Source organism: Silene latifolia, chromosome 3 (assembly GCF_048544455.1).
Source record: "Silene latifolia isolate original U9 population chromosome 3, ASM4854445v1, whole genome shotgun sequence".
In the NCBI taxonomy this organism is placed as follows: Eukaryota; Viridiplantae; Streptophyta; class Magnoliopsida; order Caryophyllales; family Caryophyllaceae; genus Silene; species Silene latifolia.
Genome location: NC_133528.1, coordinates 131,550,211 through 131,570,231, shown reverse-complemented (window position 1 = coordinate 131,570,231; position 20,021 = coordinate 131,550,211). Strand labels below are relative to the sequence as shown.

General features: G+C 36.3%; 2 protein-coding genes across 3 annotated transcripts; one reads left to right on the top strand and one right to left on the bottom strand.

The window, feature by feature from the left end:
• Window positions 1-11,364: 11,364 nt before the first annotated feature.
• On the top strand, window positions 11,365-14,543 carry LOC141648052 (root phototropism protein 3-like). The gene is made up of 2 exons (XM_074456499.1): window positions 11,365-12,474; window positions 13,631-14,543. The coding sequence occupies exons 1-2, from the start codon at window positions 11,746-11,748 to the stop codon at window positions 14,189-14,191; spliced, it is 1,290 nt and encodes a 429-aa protein (XP_074312600.1). The 5' UTR covers window positions 11,365-11,745; the 3' UTR covers window positions 14,192-14,543.
• LOC141648051 (uncharacterized) lies at window positions 14,492-18,816 on the bottom strand. Of its 2 annotated transcripts, none has more exons than XM_074456498.1 (7): window positions 18,505-18,816; window positions 17,762-17,877; window positions 17,497-17,615; window positions 17,237-17,399; window positions 16,571-16,803; window positions 16,103-16,424; window positions 14,492-15,740 (listed from the first exon to the last, which is right to left on the bottom strand). In XM_074456498.1, the coding sequence occupies exons 1-7, from the start codon at window positions 18,661-18,663 to the stop codon at window positions 14,693-14,695; spliced, it is 2,160 nt and encodes a 719-aa protein (XP_074312599.1). In that variant the 5' UTR covers window positions 18,664-18,816; the 3' UTR covers window positions 14,492-14,692. The 2 variants fall into 2 exon arrangements, with proteins under 2 accessions (XP_074312599.1, XP_074312598.1); XM_074456497.1 differs by having other exon boundaries at window positions 16,103-16,427; window positions 18,505-18,768.
• Window positions 18,817-20,021: the final 1,205 nt, after the last annotated feature.

Below are 20,021 nucleotides of genomic sequence, written 5' to 3'. Positions count from 1 at the left end.
ATTGTTTTCTTTTTATCTCTTCTTATAGTTATGCATGCACTAGATCTTTAGTGACTAAAGTTAATATGTTAATTAGTTCGCCATTAGAAATGTCCTATAATAGGTATATGAACCTAACATGAAATACTTGAGAAACTTAACAGATTATAAGTTCACAAGATGGTACAACAGATCTATGTCACAGTATGGATGACTGTGACACAGAACTGATAGTAATTCATGTGTATCATTTATAAGCTACTTGTGATATTCTTGTAAGATATTTCGGTCCTGCCAAGTGTAACTTTATGTGAAATGTGGTAAGTTTATGAGTTACATGGCAACCAAAGGAGACATAACAGTCAGTTCTGAACGGATTAAAGCAATACTGGAGTTCCAATTACCAAAACCAGTCAGGGACATCCAAAACTGACAGGCCGAATTCTGTCCTTAACAAAAATCAGCCCTGGATTGTTATTTTGAAACCTTAAAGCCTTCTGAGTCAGGTAAGTTTCTCACCTAGCAATTACAGTACCCAGTTAGGGGCACACGTGTAGCATCATCCTGCATGGAAATAGATCAGGTATGAGTACCCTGACATGCATGTCCTAATAAGATCTCACTCCCCTGATTTTGTCAGTCCTGAATTAGTAAGTCTCTAAAAAAAATGTAAATATATATATGGCTTTGCTTGATCTCATTTTTATACAATTGGAGTATATGCTAATGTTATCAACTATAGGCTCAATATTGACACATCTTTGAAGTCTATGCGGCAGAAACAGCGCAAATCCGCCCCTGAAAGAAATATAAACATCTACGAGGAAGTAAAAAAACTCCTGAATACCAGGCAACATTATTCAAGGATTAGAAGTTATATTTATCATCGTCTCAATTTTTACTAGCCAAGCCAGGCAAAGGAAAACCCCCTGCCGGTTTATCTCTCTCTCATTGACAATACTGTCAGTGCCTAGTTAAAGTACAGGAAGGTCAGCAACATCATGTCTACGATGTAAGTAAAAGTATACTAGATGCTGAAATGAGGTATGATTTACTTGAAAAATATATTTTAGCTTTAATTATATCGTAAACCAAGTTGCGCCCTTATTTTGAGTCTCACCCTATATTAGTTAAGACTAACCTACCCATAAAAGTTGTCCTGCGAAAGCCTGAACTGTCAGGCAGGGTGGCCAAGTGGTCAGTCCAGCTTAATACGTATGATATCACATTTGAACCCAGGAGAGCGATCAAATCATAGGCCTTAGCAGACTTTGTTGCTGATTTCAGCCCTAACCTAAAATTAGACCTAGCCAAAGAAGTTAACCAATTATAAGATAAGACCTCAGACCAAGAATGGATCCTGTTCACGGACGGGGCATCTGATGTATGAGGCATGGGGTTAGGATTAGTGCTAAAATCGCCACAAGGGGACATAGTAGCCCCGGTAGTGAGTTGTGAATTCAAAACTAGCAGTAATGAGGTTGAGTATGAAGCTCTCATAGCAGGACTCAAGGTATGTCTAGACCTCGGTGTTCAAAACCTAAAGGTAAAAACTGATTGACTTTTAATTACAAATCAAATAAAAGGAATTTATACAGCAAAGAACGAAAAAATGATTTTATATTTGGAATATGCCAGAATACTTTGCGATAAATTCATTTTATTTGATATTGAGAAATACCTAGAGACCTGAATACCGGGGCTGATGCTTTGGCTAACCTTGGTTCAAATTTCACCCCTGCTATGCTAAAGTACTTATTGTACATTTACTTGAACCTGCCATCAACAAGCCTGAACAGGTGAACCCTATCAATACTGACAATGATTCATAGACTAAGCCTTATTATGATTGGTTCCTATGAGATATACTACCGTAGGATAGGCATAAGGCCAGGGGGAACCTACATAGTAGCAAAGGGTAGCACAAGGTAGCACTCGCTACCCCAAATTCCCATAAAATGGTTAAGATTATCGACTTTTGCTACCCCAAAATTTTTAAATATACACCTTAACATAAATATTAAACAACATAAAAAAAATTCACTATCCCAAAATTTTATTTCTAGGTTCGCCCCTGCATAAGGCTAAGAGCATTTAGAGTTAGAGTTCTACCTATTTTGTTATCAATGACACTTTGTTTAGAAGATTTCAGGCTAAATCATACGTGAAATGTCTTGCACCACATGAAGCAAAACAAAGTTCTGAGGACTGGCTACTACTGGCCAACCCTGAGGGCTGAGTGCCTGGACTACAACATGAAATGTGAAGCCCGTCATAAGCATGCTCCAACTATTCATCAACAAACTAAGTTATTGCATCCAATCTTCACACCCTAGCCATTTGTAGACCGTGCATGGCTACCCTATAGCAAATGGTCAAGCTGAAATTAAATGAAAAGTTGGTCGTCAAAAAGAAAACAAAAAAATTGCCAGCCTGAACAAACTCCTTATTCATTGGTTTAATGTTGTGAAGAAGTCATCCCTGCTAAAATCCATGTAGATATGGTTTGAATATCTTTGAAGCAAATATCAGCCTGACCCCAACAGATTGAAGAATATTACATGCTGCAAATATTAGAAGGAGAAATGATCCCAAGATCTTGGAATATAACACATTTGAAATTATTTTATGTATAAGAATCTATATCAGCCCTGAATCAGGTAAAAACTATATCTTTGCTATCAGTGTTTCAAACTGACGTGCTATCTGAAAAATTACGTGCTTCACATGTCCTATGTGCAATCCATGTCTATATATATGCAACTAACCCAATTTCTCTTATTTTTTAATCCTGAACAATTATACATGATAAATGTTTATATGCATAAATATTCAGGATTGAGGGCTACTCTACTATACAATAGTTTTTAAAACAAAATTATGCACTTAACTGTGCCTAACGAGTTGGTAACCATCACCGGATACAGTAAATGTCAGGACTAATCAGGCATGAAATAATTGCCTGATGACCTGACTAGATTTGCTGCACACATCTACAACCAGCTGGACGCAACAAGACGGTGCAAGGGTGTTTTATCCTGACCATCAGTCTAAAAAGCCCTCCTGTCAGGCCGAGTACCAAGCCCTCCAGTCAGGCAGGGGACATAAGCCCTCCTGTCAGGCCGGTTTTCCCACCCCTTCAACCACTATGGCAAAAACCATATATGGTTGAATTACTTACGATGGCTTAACCGCAAGACAGGTTCAAAAATCTAACAGGTTAAGAAAATCAAGATTTTAACAGGTTAACAGGTTTAAAGAAAACACATTAACAGGTTTGAAGAAAACAGGTTAACAGGTTTAAAGAATGACAGGATTGAACAAAGCAAGCCTAAAAGACGAACTTTATATCATGAATAAAACCCTTACCCTCTGGGGCAAAGGTAGCAAAATGTATATCCATCCTATCAGGGATAACCTCCCTGACTAGGACCAACGAAATATGAAATTGTCTTTACAAGAACATTCCCCCTGGGCAATCGTACAAAATAATTAATGATTCTACCAAGGACATTCTCCTTGGTTAGACAAAATACCATTGCTTGACGTTTCTGCGAATGACATCCCTCTTGTCAGGGCTAGATACTAACGCCGATCAGAAATTATTCCTCGCCTGACCGAGCGCCATAATTCCTCTTTCTCACGAAACATATTGGCCTCTATCGGCTCAGGATACTTTTCCAATATAATCCTTGTCTTACCCTGCCTTGTCGCAGCAATGAACATTGACTCATACACTATGCGAATACACATGATCAAAAAGCAAACATTACTGATTCATATGGTGGGGCAAAGACAACCCAGGTCAACTGTACATAGGCTACATGACTGAATCATACGTATAGGGTAACATGCTGAATATACCGAGTAGGAATGGCAGGGGCATCAGTCAGATCAATTAGCTTATCAAGATCAGCTCCAGCACTGGAGATAGACCCACCGCCTGTGAACCCTCCTCCTTAACTTTGGCAAGCCTAGTATTCAAGTCCGTTATGCCGAAATTGACAATTCTGAGAAAAGAAAACCTTACTGCCAGAAGTTGAAACCCAAGCAGCCTTAACATGCTTAGGAACCTTGAGAAGCCTCCAGCCTGCAAACAACGAAGAAAGCACTCCACCCTGCAGCAGAATGGCTGCGACCTCTCCATAAGAGGAATTGCCAGGAAAGTAGTCACCCTCGTAGAAGGATACTTAGTATTGCTCACCAAATCATCCACTACAAAAGGTACATCCTGTTAAATATTTCCTGCTTTCCTTTGAACTAACAGAATATGTGCAGGACAAGCAAAAGTTACATGGTACTTACCACCAACGTATGCATCATAATCGAGAAACATCAGGTCAGGCCCAACCAAGTTGACCCTGATACATATAGCCAGTCCACCCAGATGGGAGAATTTTCAGGAATCCATATGTCAGGATCAGCAGTAATGATCCGTTATCCTTCAAAATTTTCTCAAACTCAGGTTTGAGACGATTGGGGAAAGTGTGTTGTTCGTCGGGAGCCTTTATCGGCTTAAACTCAAATTTTTGTAGAAGATGGTGACCTAATCAACAGCTAGAGCAGGGGATGCATCTCCAAATGTGACGGGTTGATTTCCAGAAGATTCAGGCTTATTTTCAGGGTTTGTGACGAAAGGTGTGCCAGGAGCAACATCAACCCCGGTTGATTTTCTTTTTACAGCCACAGTTAGATTTTCTGGTAATTTCTGGGAAAATAGACGAAGGTTGAAGATAAAGATGGAAGAAAGATTGAGAGAAATTTAGAGGAATTGATCAAGTTTTAGTGGATAGTAAAGCATGAAGTGAGGAATTGATCAAGTTTTAGTGGATAGTACAACTAGCCGTTTTCTTAATGATAAAGCACGCTGAATCGTCCTGAAGAAGTTATCCAAAGATAAAAAGAGAAGGTTATCTCCTTATTTCTGGCCTGACCCAGCGATAATAAGGAGATAAGGGGCAATTGTTGAGCCTGAAATTTCGCACTACTGACAGGATATAATTCTACCTTGGCCTGACGATCAGGGCAGGTCCATCAGGGTAGTCCAAGTTTGGCACCAGTCGATGAGCCCAGACTCCTGCATCATCTTCAGGATTAAGTTCAACCCTGGCCTGACAATCAGGGTGTCAGGACATCAAGCCATCAGGATACAAGAAGACAGGCACCAGGCCGGATAGGACAACGGTCAAGTGTAAGGTCAACATTTGACCAAGTCATGGATAATTATATCTAAGATTTCTACAACATAAATATGGTCATTAAGAGGAAGATTTGGTCATAAAGAAGGAGCATTAATAGGCATTAATGCGCAATAAAGACAGCAATCAAGGAGGAATATTTAGCATTAAGTACAAAGATTTGGCAGCCATTCAGCTTGGCTATATAAGGAGCATTTGAAGATCATTTGGAAGACAAGGCATACTCGAACATACACAACACAACTTATCACATTGCAAGCAAGACTATTATAACACTTAGAGAAAATACTATACTTCGTGCTCATGATATTATAATCCTCTTAAATCATAGTAAAATCCTCTCCTGGCTTGGTGCCCTTGGTTTTTCCCATTCAAGGGTTTTCCACGTACAAATTCCTTTGTCATATTATTTACTTTATTTGCACTACTTTTATTATAATCAACCCTACTTAGGTACGATCACGATAACATCAATATAAGATGATACTAGTTAACCCCCATACTATTCTACCCTGGCTGTATTTCCAGCCTTGTGCAAAATATGGACAAAACAATTATTACTAGTGTAGTAATACAAAATATTATTAGAATTTTTAAGGATATCTTATATATTAATCTAGTTAATTAGTATATAAGTCTTAAGGGTTTGTTTTGGGTGCAACAAGAGGAGAATCTCTACACTTGAGATTTGGAGGATCATCCATAATATTTAAGCTCAAGAACAAATAAGGAAGGTGTCCTTATTTGTGCCCAAAAATTTCGAACCAATAACAATGTAAGAAACATTGTTTTCTTTTTATCTCTTGTTATAGTTATGCATGCACTAGATCTTTAGTGACTAAAGTTAATATGTTAATTAGTTCGCCATTAGAAATGTCTAATAATAGGTATATGAACTTAACATGAAATACTTGAGAAACTTAACAGATTATAAGTTCACAAGATGGTACAACAGATCTATGTCACAATATGGATGAGTGTGACACAGAACTGACAGTAATTCTAAACGAGAAAGCGCAAAGTAGGAGAGCGTAAGAGTAAATGAACAAACAATAGATGTTTTAAAAATTGGTTCAGCCTCTACTCTGAGGCCTACGTCCAACCGTTATTTTATTGCTTGTTTAGAAATTTACTCAAACAACTAAACCCTTACAATGAAAATAACTCGCTAATCTAACCTGATTGCACTCAAACTTAAAGCTACACCACTTCAAGAGTTTATATGTTCTATCTCACAGATTTACAGAGTTTTGAATCTCAAGAGTTCACTTAATGAACATGGAGATCACGATTAGGACTTAAGCACGAGAATCATAGAACAAACTTATTACGTCACAGTGCAACGAAGTGATACTTGGAGGTTTACAGCTTTTGAAAACAATTGAAGACTTTAAAACTGAATTTTTTTTTGCAAATACTTAAAGAACAGAGCTTTAAATGCACAAATGATTTGCAAGATTTCTCAATAAATGCTTTGGAAAGTCTTGGGTAATAAATGATGCAAAAGCTTCTTATTTATAGTGGATTTGATCGATCATCTAAAGAGTACACTTTAAAGTAATATAATCCATTAATAAATAAGTAGCCTTTGAGTGATGGTAAGTGTTAGGTTTAGACTTAAGCACACAATGTTTTAGTCTATTTGAGAAAACATATCCCCAAACACTCAACATGTGACTCTTTACCAAATTGGTAAAAAACTTTTCTAGCTTTAGTCCTTTGACAAATTCAACCTTTCCATTTTGGTAAAGAGTAGATGCAAAAATCTAGAGAATTTAACTTGAGAGATTTGTGATCTAATTTTCCAGATTTGTTTTCAAACTTTTATATTTCAAATGTTAAACCTTTGAAAATGTGAAAAGTGTAAAGATTTGAACACTTCAACTTTTCATTGAAAATTCATCCATTCGTAGTACCAAAAACCACAGTGCAGAGCACCGTTACATTGTTTTGCAGCCACTTGACAATATGGGAATGTTACACTTACTTATTTACAATATTCGACTAAGGCTAGGGGATTTCTTTGTCTTGACTTCATCTTGATCATTTTGAGCCACCTTGGAAGTCCATTGATTGGTTTAAGAACTAAACATTTTTAACTAAAAGCAAACAATCAAATGACTATGAAACTTGGCATCATCAATCAAGTGTGTTCTAACAATTGGCCTCCCTCTCACATTGTAGGCGCCTAGGTAGCCACGACGCATGAGGTCTTCTATTACCTCCTTTTAAGTGTCTGCCCTCGTCGGTTATGTGGCGATTGACTTTGTGATAGTCATAATATTTCCTTTTGTCTCCTTCTCTCTTTAGCTTACGAATTTTGCCACCTTTCGCTATTTTTTTCGAGGGTGTATACTTTGAACATTCTCCTTTTCAAAGGTGTGTGATTTTGAAATTTTGGAAATGGTGCTTGTTGGTGTCTCTTCGGCCCTAGCCCGCCCTTCACCATTTTGTATCCTTGCCCTGGCGAGGAGATTTATCTCTCTTTTCTCGATGGGGAGAGTTGTTTTTTGCCGGCTTTCTTCCTTTATCTGTCGGGCTCCCTGTATGGGCAAACCTCTTTTGATACCACTCTTCCTTTAAGTACCTGTCTGCCACATCCCTAACTTGAATAAGGCTTCTCGGCGGCTTTCTCACTATCTCACTCTTTGGTGGTTTGTCAATTAAGTCGTGGGCGAGGGCGAATATCGCCATCGTTGGATCCATGCCTTTTATCAGCTGGCTCTCTAAGTCAAAGTGTCAAATATATTCTTTGATATACTTAGCATCAATCTTCTTCAGCGTAAGAAACTCCGTCGTAGTTCTGTCACACCTCTTATTTCAGGCATATTATTCTTTAAATAGACGACCGAGGCTAGCATAAAACTTAATTGTGACTTTCGTATGCTGCTAGATGGTTATCTAGGTTAGTGGTTTGGTCAAACTGAATAGTTGATATTTTCAGCTTCAGCACTGGTATCTTTAGGACCTCTTCACAGAGTAGGGAAAAGATGGGCAAATGTTTCCCTCTAAGTGGGTCTTATGGATATATGAGGAAGAATGTATAAATCACACTCGTACCATGAGATATGTTCACGCTTTTATTTTTTCAACAAATGATGTATATTTACTTGATTTTCCTTTGAAAGTTAATCCATGACTAATTATTGTCACGTCACCAAAACTTAACGTCCCCTTAACAACTGTTACGTTAGGGATATCATGGGCACAAAATAGAACCTCAAGGGTACCATGAGAAGATTCTTAAAAGTAAGGGTACCTTGAGAAATATGACAAAATTAAAGGGCGACATGGGAAATTTCTCAAGAAAAAAGTTAACGCAAAATTCGGTCTTTCCGGTTTAATCCGGTCTGGACGAAAAAACAGAGGGTCCAGACCGAAAACAGAAATCCTTAAAATGCGTGGACAAGCGACTGAACTGAAATTTTTTAATTCCGATTCCGGTCGAACAGAGTCTTTTTCGGTCTCCGGACCGGGTTATGCACACCCCTGGCTTAGACCAACTGATTTCACCATTATTATGTCTTGCTTAGTTTCAATTTATTAGTCTTTAATTTGAATCAGTAATAAAATTCCCTCTTTTGATTACTTTTACTCTATATGTCACATTGATTATTTCTTTACTTCGGCCTTGGTTATCCTGTACTACTCCCTCCACTTCTAAATGACATTTTACATTTATTAAAATAGCAAATTTATAAAACTGTTTCAGTTTCTCTATTTATCTATTATTTGTGGTTTGATAACTTATATAACCCCACATCTTATAGAAGTGGATGAAGTATTATATTAATTGTAAATTATAAATGTATAATTTATCTTAAATAAGTCTCCCTTCGTCTTAAGCTTAAGACGGAGTAAATATGCCCTTTACAATTATATGTAACCTTTTTTTCATAAAAGTTACCAGAACAATCTTCTAGATGTAACATTTTCGCGTTACAATGTTCACATTTTCTCGTTAAAATAACATTTTAAATATAGCCGAAAATATCCGTCTACAATAGGAATTTGCTGACTTGTCTTTGTTAACATTCAACTTAAACTCACCAATTGATTAGGTATAATCGTTTAACCATAGCCATGTTATACTCCGTAAGACATTATTGAAATACTCTACTTAAGAGCCATGGAAATTTTTGGTCGATCAAAACAAAGAACACAATCTAAAATTCCCACAAAAAACAGTGAGGTTCACGTGAAAATATGAAATCACAATTATAGAGCATTCAAATTTTGGCAATTTGGCCTCATTTTATATAACCCCACTTTGTTTCATTTTCAATGTTTGAAATTTTAGGAAAACCATCACTACGATATTATTCTTTTTGTGAAATACCCTCTGTCCAAATACTTATGGGGTGGAATGTCAAATATAAGAATATGAGACAAACTTTCTTTTTTTTTTTTTTTTGATAAAAAAAAAAGAGATAAACCTATTATCCAGCCATGTATTTATTTGAGAAAGTTTCTATATGGTTTTAGATTTGTCTTTTTATTATGGCACCATCACTAGGATATCATCACTTTTTTTTCATTTTTTCGTCACTAAACCATTAAGTTAACTTAATTAAGAAACTGATGACTATTTGCTTATAAAAAATAAAATAATTTAATTTTAAAAAAGTGATAAAAAAGGTATAAAATTTGACTAAAAGGAGATATTTATAATATATTATTCTTATTTTGTAAATTTGGTAACAATCAGTCAACCACTATATAAAACCACAAATAGGATCCTACATCAAGTTTTATACTAGCATTATACAACTGGCCAGAACTCGAGCTAATAAATAAAGAACTCGAGCTATTTTGAGCTTATGTTTACCCGTTCCAACAATTCTTCATATTTTTAGTATAGGCTTCGAGTTCTTGACATTTACATCTACTAATGGTACAAAAAAATTTAATTACATGAGATTTTGATCTATGTGTAGAGTCTTTTGTTGAAAATTTTATATACAAACTAGTTTTAAGTTACCTTTATATCTTTATTTACCTCTTGTTGAACAGTATGATATTAAACATGACTTGCGAATTAAATTTCTCAAAACTTTTGCAAGTCATCTAAGAAGTCGAGCTACTACATATATTACATGCGTTATTAAATATAGAATTCGAGTTTATATATAAATTATTCGAGCCATCAGTCATCAGCCATTGAAGCTCCGCCCACCATTGATGTGTGACTTGTCAATTGAATTTCCCAAGGCTTTTGCAAGTCATCTAAGAAGTCGAGCTATTACACATAGTACATGCGTTATTGAACATAGAACTCGAGCTTATATATAAAGAATTCGAGCCACATACTACATGCGTTATTGAACATAGAACTCGTGCTTATATATAAAGAATTCGAGCCATTGAAGCTCCATCCACCATTGATGGTAAAAATTGATTAATTTCTTAATGATTTCAATTAAAAAAGGAGAGTCATAATAGTTGATTGAATAATTTAAAGGGTGAAGATGATTAAGTAAGGCATAATGAAGAAGATGGATATATAAAAATTTGAGCCATCGGCCATCAGCCATTAACGCTCCGCCCACTGATGATCGTAAAAATAAATCAATTTCTTAATGATTTTGATCGAAGGAGAGTTGTAATAGTTGATTGAATAATTTAGAGGGAGAAGATGATTAATCTGCATAATGGAAGAAGATGGAAGAATATAGAGAGCAGTTAGAATGACAGGGAGAAGGGGGATTACGTTTGATTATAGTTCACCATTGGCTGAGTTATAGGTCTAGCTCAAGCAAATATCCCATTGGTTCGATTTATTCACATATTTCGAAACAAATATCTCTTGTTCTTTATTTCGTTTACAAAAATCAAAACCTCAAAAATTACCAGATTTCCGAGTTCTTAATCAGACAGTTCTCAAAACTGTTCAAATCAGATTAAATTCGACAATCAGACAGTCTTCAGCACTGTCCAGTTTCGTTAATTCCGCTGCAACTCTAACGAATTTTTTTCTTTTGAGTAATTTTCGTATCACCGGCACGGAGGAATACTTCTTTATGCATGATTGTCTATAGATTACTTGTTTATTTAAAATAATAACTTCCAAGAATTACCGAACCCATGAGGGCCATGACTCATGACCCGTCGTAGTAACATGTTTGACAGATCCTAGTACGATGAGCAAGAGGGTGAGGAGAGGACAATTGCATTAAATGAATACTCCATGTCTAATTAAAACCATACGGAGTATAAACACTAGCAAACTCTAGCATGGAAAATGACTTGTGAGTTTGTGAAAATCCACTATGATGTACATCCTCTTCTCTACCTCTTATCTTTATTGAGCTCTTCTTTATCACCCATCTTTCTCCTCCTCTCACCCTAAATTATTCCCAAATTACCCTTTTGCCTATTCTAAGTACTTCACTCTTCCTAAGGGGTATAACCGTCATTTGATTCATTTTACACTAATTAGAGTAGAGTACCACCCTTTGCTAAATAGTCATATATATACTCACATGACTCACCTCACAATAGTAACATAACATAACATAACCTACTACTATTAAACTTCTTTCTAAATTCAGGGTTTAATCGAGTTTTAATGAAGAGGGTCACCTTGTCTGATACCCAGGCCAGTACTAACCCTCCACAAATACCGGGGGAGTACTGGCTAGACGATGCATGCATTCTCGACATGGACTACTTTGTTAAGACCCTTTCAGGGATTAAAGCCAAGGGTGTCCGGCCGGACCTAGTAGGCTCAATTATAGCACATTATGCCTCAAAATGGGTACCAGAGCTATCAGAATCTCCAAATATCGTCTCAAACTCAACCGAATCAAATGCATCTCCAGAAAGTGCCACAACATCATGGAGGAAAAAGAAGTTCTTCATTGAAACATTAGTAGGCATACTTCCACCGGAAAACGATGCCATCTCATGTAACTTCTTGTTCAAGTTACTAAGGGTGGCTAATAAGGTAGGAGTCGATATAAGCTATATCGAAGAGTTAGAAAGTCGAGCTTCATGGCGATTAGAGGAAGCCTCATTGATGGATATAATGATGCCTTCATTTAATCATACTTGTGGGACATTGCTTGATTTTGAGCTTGTTTTGAGGTTAGTTAAGAGGTTTGTGGCATTAGATGAGAGTGTTAAGGGTAGTAGTGCCCTAATTAAGGTGGCTAAGGTTATAGATTCTTACTTAGCTGAGGTTGCTTTAGACTTAAAATTGAGTTTAGAGGACTTTATTGAACTTGCTGGTGTCCTACCACCTCATGCTAGGGCCATTGATGATGGCCTTTACCGTGCCATTGACACTTATCTTAAGGTAACTTTTTTTTTTTTACTCAATCATGTAAATAATTTAGTTTTATTTGATTGGTTAGTCATTGTTGTCTAAATGTAATGGTTTTTTTGGAATTACTTTGATGTTGTTATATGTGGCACGAGTACATGGGAATAATTTGCAACATTTTCATGTGTAACTTTTAAGGATCGGCCTGAATTAAGTTAAAATGACATGTCGTATGGTAACAGTTCTATTTCAGCGAGTCAACTATTTTGTTAACATTTAAGTTAACTTGGAAATTGGAAATTACCGCTAAAACATTATATACTTTGTTATTACCCCGTTTAGAATATACGTGTCTTAGAGTGAGGATCTTCTCTTTATAAGCACTTAGATACTAGTATTGAATGATGTTTGCTATGAAAAATTATTACTTCGATCAGCTCATTTACTTTTTAAAATATTTGACTTTGATCATCAGTTTATTCAGCTCTGGCATAAAAAGTCGTTTTATTTATCAAAACAACTATTTTCATCATAGTTTTAAAATGTTGTATCTACGAGGTATATAGAGAAAATTTCGGTCAAAGTTGACACCAGCTAACCATCAAAGTCAAAATGAACCAAAATAAATGCGATAATAGAATACTCGTAAACGACCATTTATAATGGGTTTTAATACGCTTGATTGCTTGCCTGATATGATATTCTGTTGTAATAACTTAGTTTGGTGAATAATCAATCATTACATCACTTAACAATAACACAGTGATGGAAAGGTATTTGGCACAGCAAAAGTCTGTAATAAAGTTGGGCATCATGTCTATGGACCATGGAGCATTATCACCAAATATTTAGGGGGTGTCCTACAGGTGAAAGTAACTAGACTTGTACAATAGAATCTTGCCATCTCCTGTACTGCTTGTGACATACCCAACAATTTGAACTGTTTTTTGGCTTCTGTTTAACTTGCCAACTTTTTGATGTTGATTAAACATGAGTTTTGGTTTATTAGCTAGTTTAAGTAATACTCTTTCCGTCCCAATCATTTGTTTTACAAATTCACGTAGAAATTGTAAATGAGTCTGTCTTACACTTTTATTGCAAGAGATGGTCTCTTGAGGGTCGAGTTAGTTTTAATGCAACATACTGTCTGATGGAATTCATGTTTTTATTTATCTGAATGCTGTGACAGGTACATTCAGGGGTGCCAAAACAAGAAAGAAAACTACTGTGTAGATTAATAGACAGCCGAAAATTATCACCAGAAGCATCCTTACATGCCTCACAGAATGAAAGACTGCCTTTAAGAGCAGTAGTCCAAGTCCTGTTTTCTGAACAAAACAAGATCAACCACAAGTTGGAATCGAGTGGTTCATTAGTGGTCAGAAGCCCGAGCCAAATGGGGTTTGAGCTTTCAGCCCGCTGCCACTCAAAACGAGAGGTGACGGTCCAAAACATGGAGATCAAAAGATTAAAGGAAGATGTTCTTAGGCTACAAAACCAAATGATTGCATTGCAGGGTCAACTCGAGAAGTTGGTTGAAAAGAAAAGAGGGTTTTTTAGGTGGAAGAAACTCTTGTTGATCTCTGGCTCTGTAGCTGTTAATGATGGTGCAAGGAGTGAAAGTATCGGTAATAATAGAGAGTTTGAGGAGGTTGGGTTTGGAAGACATACCCCTCTTGCTAAAGAGAAACCTAAAACAAAGGTTCCTAATAGCAGGACTTCTCGACGATGGAGAAAATCTTTGTCTTGACAGTGCCAACTTGCAAATGGAAAGACGAGGATACAGACGTGTTTTCTACGGTGAAGGGTATTTATCTTCATAAAGTTGTCTTTTGATGCTACGGAACAATGAAAGCAATATTGATAAAGACGGGTTTTTGGTGCTTAGAGAACGACGAGGCCAGTATTGATCCAGACAGGTTTTAAACCCTAGTGACGGTGCCAAGAAAACAAGAATATTGATAAAAATGCAGTCTTGTGTTTATTCTTAATATATTTTTAAGGACAACCAGGGTCTGCAAGCAAAAAATACTGTATGAAAGAGCTTTAATTTTTCAGATCAAGCAAAAGCATATGTATATTAACATTACCTTACAATCTTACATGTATCTGTCATTAACAAGCTGTTATCTGCATCACTCTGAAATCAAATAACGAAAACGTGCACACGCACACAGAATTGGAGCTTAAAAAGAATGCAAGGAGGAAATGAATGAACGAATGAATGAATGAACAAAGTGGGTTACACATCTTATCTCTTGACAGCTTTCTTGATGTTCTTGAATGGAGATTTAAGGATGTTATGTCCAGGTGCTCGATTCTCGTCTCTATACTCATCTTCATCATCGAAAACAAGAGGTTTCTTTCTTAAGCAATCAACTCCCTTACTCATATTCAATATCTTTGAAGGGGAAGAAGGGAAATGCCGTAAAGACCTAGCACTCTCACACCTTGCAATTCCTTTACCCTTCCCATTCTTGTCGAATATTTCCTTGCCTCCTCCGAAACTCTTCCTTACTTCTCCTCCTTTACCTATAATATCGGTCTCACATGAAATCGATCTCCTAGGAGTGCTCATTGACCTCGGGTTTCTGGGTTCAATCTCCGATTTCTCATTTTTTAAATCATTTTCATGGTGTTTTGGGGTAGAACTTGGAAGTCTCAATACTTTTATATCCTTCTGTGGGTACTTCTCATTGAGCATTTTGATGATTTCATCAGTTTTGCTGCTTGTTCCTGGGGTTTCTGCTAGTTTAAGAGGGCTTAAATCCTCTTCTCCTTCTGTATTTTCAAGCAACATTTGCATCCATTTCTCGACATTACTCTTACCTCTCTTCTTTCTCAATTCCTCATCTTCTTCTACTTGGTTGTCTTTAGAAAATGGAAAGCTGATGTTTAAACCAGCATTTTCACGTTCATCATGCCGTTCAACTATCCCTAATTTTTCGGTATTTTCTTCTTCTTCAATCATTGAAAGGGCTGCTTCCGATAATTTCTGTTCCTCTTCTAAAAATGCCCTAAGTTCCTTGTGAAGATGTTTTGTACTTTTTATCCTTGGTAAATATATAAGAGTTCTGTCCTCTTTTTCTTCTAAAAATGCATCATCTTCGGTCCTTGATCTCTTTCTTGCTGGTTCCAATTTCGGTCTTATTTGTTTCTCAAGCTCATCCCTCTGCTTGAACTTTAAGTATAGCTCTTTCTCGGCTGAGTTGGATAGAGCTATCTGTGCTTCAAGTCTTGCCATAAGTGTATTTGTTGCTGCTTGGTTGAGTCTCACTTGTTCCTTGTAAACAACACTCCTGAAAAGATTAAAGGAGCATAAAAACTCTACTCGACGATACTAGTTAGACTAGAGCAAGCTAACCGAACTGAATCCATCTGAACCAAACCCAACACGATCCTAAAAAGAGAACCCTCATGTCGAGAAAGAGCTACCCCAAATAACTAATAAATGAAAAATCTTACTAGCCACAACCAAAGATTATTTGATAAACATGAACCCAAGCCAACCCATATCCGTAAAATGTCTCGACCTAAAAGCGTACCCATTGATCCATTTGTCAAGTCTAGTACTAGTTACATGAATTTCGCTTCCTAATTACCATTAAATATATAACTTAGAACAAAAAATGGGGATATCTAGGTTTTCGATTAGCCTTACTGGTGCATAGCATTATTGATCATTTTCTGCAGCATGGCCCTGTGAGCAGATTGTGCCTCAGCTAGCTTACGACACTTTTCAGCCCGTCTTCTACGTTTAATCAGTGCCAGTTCCAATTCTTGAATGGTCATCTTTTCTTCCTCATTCTTCAGCTTAAACTCATTTACTTCATCATCGAGCCTTTGGATTTCCATCTTCATCTTGTTAGATTCTTCTCTTTGCTTAAGGGAATCTCTTGCCATAACTATAGCCTGATATGGGTTGGTAACCATGTCAGGCATTTCATTTTCCTTCAACCCACTATCCTTATATTTCTTTGCTGCTGCTGTTACAAACAAATTTGAGGTTAAAATTAGTACACTTCTATACAGTTCCGTTTTTGATGATTAACACAACGATTTGAGGTCTGCAGACAATGTTAAAAGAAAAAAGAAACAAGTTCTATATGAATTTGTAAATAAAGTTTACCTATGATAGTAGGTGTGTTAGGCCTTGATTGCCGGTTAAAATCAAGGGATCTCAAAGTTGAAGAAGAGGCATCGGCAGAGTCCTTTCGACTCCTGACAACAGCAGCAGGAGCAAGACCTAGTTGGTCTTTGGACTTGATAAAGGGTTGAGGGAAATTGTGGGAGTCTACAGTTTGTAGATCATTCAATTCTTCATTCTCTCCTGCTGAAAACAACCATCTAAAGGCCCTGTGCCTGCACAAAAAAGGCTCATTGTGTCATGAACAGCAAGATATCCTACCTCAAAAGCGTAAATAAACAAGTTTTCGTACTATAGGACCTTCAAGTCCAATTTTGTCGAGGATAATGTTGACATGATCTCTTGATCATTGAACAAAATGTAAACCAATCCTGAGTGACACAATCCTAATGTAAGATGGAGCTTACTTTTATGGCTCGAGGGGTTAGAGCCTCAAAACCTTAAATACGGTAGGCTTTTAAGACCGTCATACCCCATTTTCACCTAAGATGATACTCCACAGATAGCATTATCATTTTATCATCGAGCATAAGTCAACCATACTCCGAAACAACTCCATGTCTGAATTACATCAGGGGAACGTTTCAGCGGTTTCACCCTTCCCACAAAGAAGGACATGACTACATGAGACTAGATGGGCTTAATTACCTGAAATCTGAGTTAACAGAAGCAAAGATAGACAAGAACTGGTTGATGGAGATGCCAAGCTGCAAATCCCACCACGGAACTAGAAATTCCAATTGCTTTTGTTTCCTCTTGCATACTTGCCATTGCAGTATCCTTAGATTGCTTGGTACAGTCAATCCTCCCCCTGAATAGATTAGATATATGTAATCAGCAAAATATGTCGTAAACTACTGCAAGGACATGAACATAAGTGTTAAATTAGGAAGGTTATGGTTATGTACTTGAACAAGGGAACCAGTGATCAATAGCCCAAGCGAGAGGGGAAGCCGAATCAGCATGGAAGTATAACACATTCCCATAAGGATCAACTCGGAACATTGCCGGATCAAACCCGGCATTGCTTCAAACATCAACACAAAAAGATTCAGTTTGAGTTCAAGTTCTATACATGACTCGATGTGCATAATAAATGACATGAGCCGACCAAAATCGACCCAAATAATGTAAACAAACGCGAGGAGAGTGTCGTTATAAATAGGGAATTACCCAAGATGGTTAAGTTGTTTCCAAAGTATACTGATAAAGATTCTTGTCTTGGCTGTAGGCTTTCCTTCCTGATCAATTATTGGGAACATTTCCTCTAATTCCTTTGCTCTTGAACCCTAACATTCAATATAACATAACATAGTTTTAGCAATCTAGAAAAGTGTACAATTTTAAGAATGATCCCGGAAATAAGAATGTTCTCACTAAACGAGTGACATAGTATGTTTCCTCTTTGGCATTACCATTCCCCTAATTTAAGTACCAATCATGCTACATCAGTAATTCAATTGAAAAAAATTAAAAATTGGAACAACTCAAACGAGGGAACAAAAAATACCCATGTTATCACGTACTCACTCCGTCTCAATCATTTGTTTACCTTTGATTAAAATACTTCCCACAGAGAATTACGAGTAAAAGGTAAGCAAATGAATAAGACGGAGGATAAATTCATCAATGACAAAAATTGAAACTTTTACAGATCAAACCCATGAATTGTGTAATTAACATCATATTACAGCAATTAAACAATTCTTATTTTCTCTATAATTATTAACAATCAATTATCATATTGAAAATTATGAAATATTCCACCTTTGCATATACCAGTATAGCTGAATTGAACAAAATTATAATAAATACAAACATTAAGCTCATCAATTAAATACAATCATTAAGCTGATCTAATAAAAATACCCATTAATTAAAACCTGGAAAAATGCTTAAAATTCGACAAATCGAACCTCATTAGAATGTAAAGTATAAGGGGTGAAAGTGAAAGGGGGGCCATTAGTATAAGGAGTAATGCTTGTATCTTTGCAAAGCTTAGCATAAGCTCTAGGATACCCAAGGCTTGGATCAATGGCCATTTCTTCCTTGGAAAACGAATACGCGACCGACATTTTCGACGAAAACAATGAGATGTTATCAGACTAGAGGTTAAAAAAAGGATTGAAGAATTGGATGAGGTTGATGAAGCTGAAGAATGTTTAAAGAAAGATAAGAGTATAAGAGAAAGTAACGGTCTAATTGTATAAAATTTCAAAAAGTTGGTTAGTTGGAGAAAACGGGAACATGGGATTATTGCTGTGTGGGGAGCGTAACGGCTAGATTTGGTGACCCCATTGCATTTACTCCCTCCATTCAACTCCACACTACCACTTTCTTTTTCCACGTTTGCCAACGCGTCTTTTACGCGCTAAATATCGTTACCTACGTATTTGCAAAAAATATAAAAATTAGATATTTTTAATGTACTCGTAAAGACGAATCAAACAAGATCCCACATGAATATATTACTACTTATATATTGAGAGAAAATTGAAATTGTATGCTTAATTATGAATAGTGTGTAAAATAGAAAGTGGTAGTGTGGAGTTGAATGGAGGGAGTAATATGGATTTATTACTTGGCTTAGCACTATTTTTTTTTTTTGTAATTACTATGGAAGTAATGTGTCTTTTCATTGATCGTCTTGCGGGGGAATCAGATATTTGCTTTGTTAATTAATTATCCCAACGGCTAAACCACAATTATTGATTATTCACATCCCACTATAAATTATTCAATCAGTTGTTATTCTTTTTAAAATTGATTACTTGTAATTAGATTGATAAAATTGAACGATTTGAAGGATCCAACAAGGAGCGTTGAAGGATATTATCGCTTTATTTCCATCTTTTCATTGTTTATGTTGTAGTTTTATTCCAAGAATAGTTGGAAAGCCCGTGCGATGCACGGGGCTCCAATTAGGATTATCTTTAACAATGTGCATGTTGAATGTTCCAAGAATTTGTTGAACAACATATTGTAAACGTTAGTTTACATTGCCATATTTGGTAGCAGAAGTCAACTAAACTAAATATAAAAAAAAGTCCAAATATGTTAAAAATTGAAACGCATAAAACTTCTGGTTGATTTAGTTGATTAGTGCTGGATCTTCAGTCCCTAACGTAAAAGTTACTCTCTTTGGTATTAATTATATCAGTTGTATAACATCCAAAGACAGTTGTATTATTCAATTATGTAGTTACTTATTTTTATTGTTGTAGGTACCATAAGTTTTTAGTTAACATAAGACGGTATTGCCAAATGTGGTTTAATTCTACCAAAATAAACATGTGATAATTGAAGCTAACCTTTATGTACTTCGGAAATTAGATTAACCTACAGTATCTACCCATATATTCGACTCTGTAAGCATAAGACGGTGTAAAAGCTGAATGACGGTACGCAAAACAACAGGTATCTCGATCATATA

Bases quoted from the DNA above. Each gene is read 5' to 3' on its own strand.
- LOC141648052 (XM_074456499.1), top strand. From the start codon at position 11,746: ATGAAGAGGGTCACCTTGTCTGATACCCAGGCCAGTACTAACCCTCCA. The intron at 12,475-13,630 runs GTAACTTTTTTT...ATGCTGTGACAG, and splicing joins CCATTGACACTTATCTTAAG to GTACATTCAGGGGTGCCAAA.
- LOC141648051 (XM_074456497.1), bottom strand. From the start codon at position 18,663: ATGTCGGTCGCGTATTCGTTTTCCAAGGAAGAAATGGCCATTGATCCA. The intron at 17,400-17,496 runs GTACATAACCAT...TAATCTATTCAG, and splicing joins TCACTGGTTCCCTTGTTCAA to GGGGAGGATTGACTGTACCA. The intron at 16,804-17,236 runs GTAATTAAGCCC...TTTTTTGTGCAG, and splicing joins TCTGTTAACTCAGATTTCAG to GCACAGGGCCTTTAGATGGT.